Source organism: Podarcis muralis, chromosome 3, assembly GCF_964188315.1.
Source record: "Podarcis muralis chromosome 3, rPodMur119.hap1.1, whole genome shotgun sequence".
Taxonomy (NCBI): Eukaryota; Metazoa; Chordata; class Lepidosauria; order Squamata; family Lacertidae; genus Podarcis; species Podarcis muralis.
In genome coordinates this window covers 62,765,705-62,776,021 of record NC_135657.1, presented here as the reverse complement: position 1 = coordinate 62,776,021, position 10,317 = coordinate 62,765,705, and the positions used below count along the sequence as shown (strand labels likewise).

The following is a 10,317-nucleotide window of genomic DNA, read 5'->3' as shown; positions in this document are numbered from 1 at the left end:
TTTAACCTCCATTTGTTTTTCGCCTCCGAGCAGGCGAAATGGTTGGACGCCTAAAACTGCAGGCGCGCGCGGCTGCGCAGCGAAGGAGAGCGGGGTCCTCGCGGCCTTAAATAGGCGGGCGGGCTGCTCCGCCCCTTCCTTTTCACCATCGGTTCGTGGAAGCTGTGAGGTGGGTGCAGCTCGTGTCGGGTCTCTCGCCCCCCCCTTGTTTCTCCTTGTTTTTAGGGGGGGGGGAGAGAAGAAAGACGACTCTCTTTACTGTTCGCTCCCTCTCGTTTTCTGCCGCTCCCCGTTTAACAGGCTCCCTTCTTTTGTTTCAGCCACCCCCCGGGCGGGAGAGTCACCACCAACCATGGCCGAGGAAGGGTAAGTGCAAGCGGACGGCGACGGGGCGGAAGCTTCCCTACTTCTCTTACCCGATTTCCGGGCCCCGCGCGGGGACTTCGCCTTCTGGCTACACGTGGCTGGGCCCAAGTTGCTCTCCTCGCGGCCGCTTGAACCACGTGCTTAGCGAAGGCCCCGCAGAGCCTTTCTCCTCTTCCCGCCCCCTCCGGCCGCTTTCAGATAGCTGGAACATGGCGCTTCAGTGCAAAATAGGCCACTCCGTCCGTGTTGCGGGAGGGCCTGAAAGTTTGCAGGAAGAAAGTTTCCAGTTCTTTCCTCTTCCTTGCGGACACCTGTGCGCGCTCGCACCCTATTCCTCCCCCCGCGAATCTGGAGTCTCCATGCGGTGAAGGGAGCGGGGGGGGGGGGGCGTTCCTGGACGCCAGTGCGGGATGGGAAGGATGGTGGGAAACTGGACGTCTGTAAACATTAATTTGATTTATCGTGGGATTCCAGCGGAGCAGCAAATGGTCCTTGCAAATCTCAGAGAGGTTTTTAGCCTGCTGTGCAGAGACTTAACGTCCTGTCCCGTGTCGACTTCACTGCTATTGCCATTATGACAGCATTGATCCTCCAACGTGGCCCTCCTTCCTATTTTATCCTTGCAACATAACCCTATGGTACCCTAGGAGTGTTACAGTTTGGTGTTACTCCATGTCTTTTTCATTGCCTCTTTGTTTTAAGGCTAAAGCTGCACTAAAGTCTGTAGAAGTTTATCCCAGAATGTTTATTAGTGTTCTGAGTTTTAATTGGCTGTGTTGATATGCTCCTTACAACCCCATCCCAAACCACTGTTACTAGTATCTCCAGTGTTTGGCTTATTGCCCTTTTCCCCACATTAAATTATCAGGGTGCTGATTTTGCTGTAGTCAGCAGCTTCATGGGTTGCAGCATGCAGAGTGGAAGAGTTGGAATTGTAATTTACGAAACAATACTTGTTATCTCCATTAATTCATTCTTTTTATGGCCTTGATCAGCTTAAAATCAGCATTGTGCCTCCTAAGCTGCAGTTTTGAACTTGGGACTGTTTAAAAGAGAACCCTCTTTTTCCAGCCACTCTTATTAAAGACACCTATGAAAGCTGGGTCCAAAATTAGGGATTAGGGATACAGTTTTTGCAACTTGAGAAGTAAAAAGGATAACATATTTGGATTGGCTTTATTTCTTACTTGATCTGGAAAAAAATGATCAGTGAGGTTAGCAAGCTTGCAAGTAACAAAAACTCCATGGCACATTATTTTTAAATTGTGCATACACAATTTAAACAGATTTTATTAGTCTGGTAGTGTTGCTTACTAAACAAGGTGGTGTGCAAACTTAATATTCTGTTACCAAACATTCATTTAAAGTTGTCAGTAATGTAGGAAATTCAGTTTTAGGAGCTTCTAGGATTAAGCCATGACAAATTAAGCCATGACCTTTTGTTAAGACCTGTGCAAAAAAAACTCTGCTGTATCAGTTGAATGAATCAGTGTTTGGATACAATGTATGTCCAATTCCAGATGTTGATTTAAGTGCCATGCCAGTTCAAAAATATCTGGCTGGCCACTGTTAACAGCAAAAGGGGCCTAGGTGAACGTTGGTGAGATAAAGCAAGTTCATGTTCTTCTTTGATTTTTCATTTGCTAGCATTGCTGCTGGAGGTGTAATGGATGTCAACACCGCCCTTCAAGAAGTGCTGAAGACCGCACTTATCCACGATGGCTTAGCCCGTGGAATTCGTGAAGCTGCCAAAGCCTTAGACAAGTAAGTGCTGGATGTTAACTAGTATGTGTGCCTCCATGTTGGAGTTTGGTCATGCATTTTCTGTAAGTGTGAAAATAAAGTTGCTCAGGGTAGCTTACAATATTAAAAAAAACCTTATATCCTGTAAAAATAATTAAAATACAACCATGGCAGAGACCACAAATAAAACTTAATTAAAACAGCATATACAGTGGTACCTCTGGTTGCGTACTTAATTCGTTCCAGAGGTCCGTTCTTAACATGAAACTGTTCTTAACCTGAAGCACCACTTTAGGTAATGGGGCTTCTCTTCTCATCCTGATTTCTGTTCTCATCCTGAAGCGTATGTAACCCGAGGTACCACTGTATTTAGCAGGTAACAGGCTGCTAGAATAAAAATGTCTTCAGAAATTAGTGAAAGACGGGCAGAGAAAGAACTTCTATGGCTTGCAGGACAAAGTGTTCAACAGTTTGAGATGAGAGCTACAGGTTTTGAATGATGACTCACTTTAAAAAGTCGGATACCCCTTCACTCTTACTATGAGTGAGAATAATAGTCTGACAAACCTGTACATACAGATTGGTCTTAAGAGTAGGAGCCACAAATAGTCTAGTAAGGCCGTAGTGGTGGGAGTAATATGGTAAAAGCACCCAGTGTAGTTTGAAAAATTCTGAATGGTTGTGTTAAGATTACTCGTAACTAGATAAATAAAACACATTTAAAAACCTGGACTAAATTGTTACTGATGGGGCACCTGGTACTTTAAACTAAATTTAAATTGCAGCAGTGGTATGAAATTCACTAGTATACTGGTTGTGCAGTTCTTTGTTACTAACTTCAAAGTCTAAAGAAAACAAAAATACTGTTTACGATCCATGACTTTGATCCCAATTTTCCTCATCTGTCTTGAAAAGAATACACAGAAAGAGATTCCCTGTTCTACTTCCCCAGATAATGTCCTATTGATTTGTGGACTCATGGGAATGGTTTGGGGAAACTGCAGGTGGGGAGTCAGTGGAATTTGGCCTCTCTGGGTGAACAGAAGAGCAACTTGGAATTGGATCTTTGCTGTAGTCCACTGTGTAACTAATAATGGTCTATTGTTTTAGACGCCAAGCCCACCTTTGTGTTCTCGCATCCAATTGTGACGAGCCCATGTATGTCAAACTGGTTGAAGCACTTTGTGCTGAACATCAAATCAACCTGATAAAGGTAATGATTGTGTACTTCTTTTAGATTGATAATTGAATGCAAAAGCTGTTTCGCTTGTTCAGTAAAATATTTTCTACTGAATGTAGCATGTAGATCAGGCATAGGCAAACTCAGCCCTCCAGATGTTTTGGGACTACAACTCCCACTATCCCTGACCACTGATCCTGTTAGCTAGGGATGATGGGAGTTGTAGTCCCAAAACATCTGGAGGGCCAAGTTTGCCTATGCCTGATCTAGATGCTTGACTTTTTAAGTACTGTTCACGCTGTACAGTGATGATAACTTGGCTCCCTCTACTGAGACTTGTGAGGAGAACAACCACTAACGTTACCCTTTATTTCTGAGTGTACAGCTTGCTTGCTTGCTTGCTTGCTTGCTTGCTTGCTTGCTTGCTTGCTGTGCTTACCATGTTATTTTGAAGGCAGTACTAATGGAATATAAAAATCTTTGACAGGTTGATGACAACAAGAAGCTGGGTGAATGGGTAGGTCTCTGCAAGATCGACAGAGAAGGAAAACCCCGTAAAGTTGTGGGCTGCAGTTGTGTCGTTGTCAAAGTAAGTTGATGAAAGTGCTCTTTAAAAAAAAATGGGTACATATTTTAGAGCAGTTTTATTCGCTAAGTGTTTTATTGTGCCTTTATATACTGTTGCCTACATTTTGGTCTCAAATTGCAGCTCTTGAGCTTGATTAATCCAGACCTGAATGTCTTAACTATTATCAGCATAACAGTTAACAGCAAAGAAGCACACCACTTGCTGCTTTGCTACTGTTTAAAGAGAAAGAAATTTTTGGTTGGCGCCTGTGGTGGGTGAATGAGAAATTGGGGTTAGAGGGGACTTTCTGCATGTGGGAATATTGAAAGAGATGCAGTTTCCCTACCCATACAGTTAACTGATGTTTTGATGCTCTTTTAATCTTCTGAATACTTGCCAGATGTAAAATGTGCACCTCATATTTCTCATAAGTAAAACATTTTAAATGATTGTTCTGTAATGGTACACAAACTGATTATTTGTTCCCTTTCTTGTTTAATGGGCAACACTGCCAGCTGGATAAAATCTGCTTAACTTTCAAGTGTTCTGCAGAAATGCAAACTATTGCTGGCAATAATAAAGCCAGGGTACGAGCCTTGAAGACTAGGTAGTCATTGAGGTCCCAATAAATGGCTACATTTTGGTTTTTAAATATGGGTTGACTTTATTTTACCGAATGCCCTGTTTTTAGTACCCTAAAATGGGCTCTGACATTTGGCTTATTGTCTTATTAATGTGTTGTCTTATTGTAGGACTATGGCAAGGAATCTCAGGCCAAAGATGTCATCGAAGAGTACTTCAAGTGCAAGAAATGAACCAATAAAATTTATTTGCGCCTGACAGTGTTTGTGTTTTGCTGGTCTTGAGATAGATAACCAATTTTTTTCAAATAGAACTAGTTGTTCATTCTGGACTTTAATTATGTAGAGGGGCTACAGATAGATTACTCCCATTTCCTTCCAGGACAGTTTTGTATGTATGTAATCATAAGTCAATCTCAATAAGTTTATTGAGAAACCATACAGGAAGCAACTTGAATCAGATTATACATAATGCTGTCTCTACTTGAAGACATGTTTGAGACAGCTGGTTTGAACACTCTTTGAAACCACCCTCCATTAAGTAGGCACTTTAGAGAGCCTTGTCTTCCTTTTTGCTATGGAAGTCCCATGCCATGCTGGGGTGTATAGGTAGAACATATGCTAATGAAAACCCAGTCAAGGAGCAAACCAGTGCAATAAGGTCATAATTGTTGCCATATTGCTCAGTAGTGGAAGTTTCTGGACTAAAGCCAGGTTATTGGCCTTCGGTCTTAGCTGGGATACCAGTTTAAGATGGAAAAAGTGCAGGTGCTGCCATCTTTTAGGGGATGGTTGGCACCGCCCACCTCTTGTCACATTGGACCCTCTGGTAGGGGCATTCAGTGCCTGCTCAGCCAATCAGAGTCAGGCTGGGAGCCTGTTTTAAGGGGGCGGCCACACAACACTGCAGTTCCATGCACTTTGCTCAGAAACAAGCTCCACTGAGTTCAACAGTGTTTGGGTTTGATGGTGGTTTTCCCAGATAAGTATGAATAGGACTGCAAGCATAGTCTGTTAAGGTTCTCATAAGAGTCTGCAAGAAAGAACAAGTGTACTAAGGCTATAGGTTTAATGGGCCAGAATCCATTTTATCAGATGAGTGAAATATGAGTACAGAAAATAAAGGATAAATAAAGTGATGCAAGAGAGAACGGCAGGTATGTCAAATACAGCACAGTGGTGCTTTTTTTACATGTGCTAAAGAGAGACATTAAACTTGGGTTTGAGCTGAAGCACAAAATGGTCTACTCTGATGTCGTTTCAGAAAAAACGCAGACACTGCATGCCTAGGATCTGTGCTCATTGCTCCAAATGACAGCACCATTTTGGCTGCTCCCAGCTTTTTCTACTGTGGTGTCAGCAACTACCTGGGTATCCGTATCTCACATTTTCCCATAGCACGCAACATTAGGGTGTTACCAAGGTATTGTGAACACTCAGTATCATTTTGCAGTAATTCAACAGGTCGGCAGAAAGATTTTAATATTCCTGCTTAGTTCTTGCCAAGACCTCTCAACGTGGCTTCTTGCTTGGCATTTTGAAACTGGGTGACTAATGTTTGCGTTTTGTCCCTTATGCAAATTGTACTGAAACAGGAGTTGAAGTTGCCAGTGTTTGATGAGAGCTGAATGTCTGCATGAGTAACTTCAAAATCTATCATGCAGACAGATCTTTTCATTTCACATTAGGATTTCCCAATATAATACACTGATAAGTTTTGCAGTTGCTCCAGTGGCAAAGGATCAGGCACTGTCGGCAAGAAATCAGTAGACTGGGTAAGCACTTGGTTGCTGGTTCCAGTCGTTCCTTTTAAGCTACACTATATCCTTGCCAATGAAGGAATACACAATCTGGTAGTAAAAATGTACTCAAATGCTTTGCACAGTAAAGGTAAAGGACCCCTGGGCGGTTAAGTACAGTCAAAGATGATGGGGGTACGGTGCTCATCTCATTTCAGGCTGAGGGAGCCGGCGTTTTGTCTACAGACAACTTTCATGTGGCCAACATGATGAAACCACTTCTGGCGCAACAAAACACCCTTTACCTTCCCGTTGCAGCGGTACCTTTTTATCTACTTGCACTGGCATGCTTTTGAACTGCTAGGTTGGCAGGAGCTGCGAACAGAGCAAAGGGATTCAAACGGCCAAGCTTGTGGTTACCTTTACTTGCTAATTACCAAATGGTTGTCAGTGGTCTCTGGAGGGCTTATGAGTGGAGCATCTCTGGCCATCTCCACCTGTTGGGTGTTTTTCAAATGCATATGCTGGTATTTGATTAAATTCATTGACGAATGGATTGGTCAAGTCTGAATGGCACCCAGTTATTCAGGATGTTGAAAACGCAAGCAGACTGCAGGAAGCTCCAAAAGGATGGATGAGCAACAGAATGGCCCATATGTTTTAATAGAAAGCAACAAAATGCAAATAGCAGGTATGGAAGTTTATGTGAACTAATGTTTTTACTATAAATAATTTTAAAATCTTGCTTCAAGATCTTCTGTTTGCAAGTTAAGGGGAAACATTACACTTTACATTTTCTAGCACCCCTCATACCTTACAAAAATTTTTAAAAGCATTTTGCTTTTTTTACTTGCAGTCATGCGCACATTTACTTTGAAAGTCATGCGCACATTCATTCAAAATCAAAATGTAGGTTACCCCAAAGCAAAACCTTAAGATTGCACTAAAGCTTTGTAAGGAGAAATATAATTCAGGACTTGTACAAATTTCATGATGTCTAGGTGTTTTCAGAGAAGAGCCAATTATGCTTAATCTTCATTTTCATTTTTTTGGCTCAAACACGACTTGTCTCCTTCCTGCCGGTCTGTTGCCATATGTTTCAAACATGCCAACATCCTTAGCATAAAAAAAGCTGAAATTTGATTGCCTTTCTTGGAACGTTTAAAATTACAACCATCAGTTGATAATTTTCCTTTCTTTTCTGGACCTCTTGTAAGCTCTCTATTCCTTGTATGGGTATGTTTTGTTATTTGAAATATTTATAAAAAATAGAGAAGCTGGAACAGTGGTTGAATTTCTGGTTTCTTCCAGCATTGATTCATTTCAAGTAACAACCTTGTCTGCAAGTTTCCAATTAAAAATCTTGGACTCGTCTAGCGGGAACTAGATTTTTACAGTATATCTGGTGAGACTAGCCATGACAGGTTGCTGTCATTCTGTTAGGCAAAACTTGCACACAATTAGTAGGTCCCTTGATTAGACCTCCAAGTTGTGTGGGCACACAACCAAATTGCTTGCCAGATGCATATAGTGGAGTTTTTACACATTACCAGAGTACCCTGAGAGCTACTATAATAGAGGTGGTAGCAGTCACACAGCTCAGATAATGGAAAGCAGGTTGAAATCCTGCTCTATTATTACAGATCATAGATGGCCAATTTCTTGTAGTAGCAACAACACACACTGAAGCTGGTGGAACTGAAGACCAGACAATGGTATTCCTGCTTGCCTCCTGTGTTGTGCGATGGCTAGTTTCCTTGCTCGATAGTGTAGAAACAGAACCACACTGAGATAATAGACCATTGGGGTGGTGGGAAGTTGGTTATTGCTACTTTCAGTAAACATTTTATGCCGTTCTGGAAGGTAGGGTCTTTGTTGCTTTTTCAGATTCCTTTTCAGGCATTAAGAACCATACCTGATTTATTCCACTCCCAGAAAAGCTATGCTATAAAACTTCAAGTCTACATTTTAAAAGATGTAACAAAAATAATTTTAAAATTGATTTTGGACCCTTGAGGCTAGCAAAAGCTTACCTAAATCAGGACATTATTTTTACACACTTAAAGTGCAAGTATTTAAATAGTTTTGCCATGAGACACACAAACAATGTGGGATTGTATAACACAGCTCCCCCCCCCCTTCTGTAACTATCCCAGTTTCCCCTTTACTTAACCTCACTGCATGCTTTAAAATTTATAAACTGTTATAAAAATCTTACTTATACCTGGTTGGCTTATTATACAAACATTCTTTAAAAAGGTTTAAGATATTTCATATTGCTGACATATGAGATTATTATGTGTGAAGGGGAGATATAAAAATAATAAATACTGTATTCCATAATGGAGAAAGTAAATGTTAACATCAACGTTAATGCAAAATTACAACCTTGTTCTGATTTTGATGTGTGCTGTCTCTAAAAATTATATGTGTGTATATATATGAGTTCACCGGGTCAGCAAGCACAGTATCTGCTGGTAAGTATTCTGGAACAATTAATCCATTCTGTAGTTATGCTCAAGTTAATGGCATTACAGTAGCAACAGATCTGACTTGTGGAATTTTAGACTGCAAATTTACACAGTTGATTAATAAATATACTGGAAGACCGCTGAGGGGTGAGGGGCACATTTATTCAATGTGGGGGGTGGGGAATTCATACGGAAACAAATGCATTCAGGTTGACATTTTTGCGTGTAGAAAACATTTTGGGGTAAAGCCTAAATTTCTAATGCCACAATCCTCTCAGCGGGGAGCAGGGGGCTTGAATCTGTGGCAATTGCTGTGCTACATTCAAAATCCTGTTTGCTCACTGTGACCAGGATGGAAGGTGAGGGTGATTTTTAGTTCTTCCTCTTCCTGTTTCCCCCCTTCCCAAAGTGGTTGATCACAATGGGAGGGAAATAAACAATGGAACTCCAGTACTGGCATAGTTTCAGGCCCAATACATGGAGGGACAGTGGCTTGAGATTCTGCTGATCCAAGAATGCCACCCCCCCAGAATGCCCTGAGAGATATTGTCCAGAGCTTTACCAGTTTCTTTTCAGCTGTACTTCTTCCTCCTTCCCTGTCCCCAACCTCTCTCCCATATCACTCTCCTTGTCTGACCTCCCTACCAAATATTTTCTTCAAGATGGCGGCCTGGTTCAGAGACAAATGGCCATTCAACCTCCTCTTAAAAACCTCCAGTGGGAGAAAGTCCATCTCCTTCTGAGGGAGTCCGTTTCACTGTCAAACAGCTCTTGCCATCTTTCTTTTTACCTTTACCATCTGAAAGTTCTTCCTGATGTTTCATTGGAATCTCATTTCTTGTAATTTGAAGCCATTGGTTGCACAATTACACTCAGTTGGGGAGGTTTTGCACGACAAGCCCACTTCCCCCAAAGATGGGGACTTTTTGTGATAAGGACAGCGGTGGGAAAAGACACGGGAAAGTGAGATAGCAAGCAAGGTCATGGAATCATAGAGTTGGAAGGGACCCTGAGAATCATCTAGTCCAACGCCCCTGCAATGCAGCCGTCTCATACGGGGATGAAACCTGCAAACTTGGCATTATCGGGGAGGTCATCTAACCCCCATACAAACAAATCCACATGAATGGTCATTTAAGAGGTCACGTGGAAGCAACCCCCAGCATCGTGAAAAGGAATTGGCTTGCTCTGTTAAGAGGGGAGGGAAACGTGAAGTTTTCAGGCCTGACCAGTATTTTCAATCTGATCCTTTCTTTTCCATAACTTTTGCAGTACAGTGGGAGCTTGGTTCTCAAATGCCAAAAACTCGAAAGTATGGTAACTGTTTTGGTTTTTGAACGTTTTTCGGAAGCCAAACGTCCGATGCGGTTGCCAACTATTGTTTCCAGGGCACCTGCACCAATCAGAAGCTGCTCTTTGGTTTTCGAACATTTTGGAAGTCAAACAGACTTTTGGAATGGATTAAGTTTGGCACTTCTGTTTTTGCTAATTATTTTGTGTTTTTGTTTTTGAAGCTTTTCTGGTTAATTTGTTTTTGTGACTGTGTGGAACCCAGTTTAGATACTGATTGATTGACTATGTGACTGCAGAAATGGATAAAAAAAAACCATTCAAACAATGACTATCATTGTGAGAAAAAATAAATATTATCATCTACAATACTGTCTTA

At 41.7% G+C, this 10,317-nt stretch overlaps 1 protein-coding gene and 3 non-coding genes across 4 annotated transcripts; all 4 read left to right on the top strand.

Annotated features, from left to right (window-relative positions):
* The first annotated feature begins 71 nt into the window (after nt 1-71).
* RPS12 (ribosomal protein S12) lies at nt 72-4,699 on the top strand. Its single transcript, XM_028723449.2, has 6 exons — nt 72-169; nt 321-366; nt 2,014-2,130; nt 3,220-3,322; nt 3,777-3,878; nt 4,610-4,699. Exons 2-6 carry the CDS (start codon nt 353-355, stop codon nt 4,670-4,672), a joined length of 399 nt encoding a protein of 132 aa, XP_028579282.1. The 5' UTR covers nt 72-169; nt 321-352; the 3' UTR covers nt 4,673-4,699.
* On the top strand, nt 2,599-2,676 carry LOC114595090 (small nucleolar RNA SNORD101). Its single transcript, XR_003706156.1, has one exon. It is a non-coding gene; the product is annotated as a small nucleolar RNA SNORD101 (small nucleolar RNA).
* On the top strand, nt 3,587-3,675 carry LOC114595099 (small nucleolar RNA SNORD100). Its single transcript, XR_003706165.1, has one exon. It is a non-coding gene; the product is annotated as a small nucleolar RNA SNORD100 (small nucleolar RNA).
* Nucleotides 4,366-4,498, top strand: LOC114595097 (small nucleolar RNA SNORA33). The gene has a single exon (XR_003706163.1). It is a non-coding gene; the product is annotated as a small nucleolar RNA SNORA33 (small nucleolar RNA).
* Nucleotides 4,700-10,317: the final 5,618 nt, after the last annotated feature.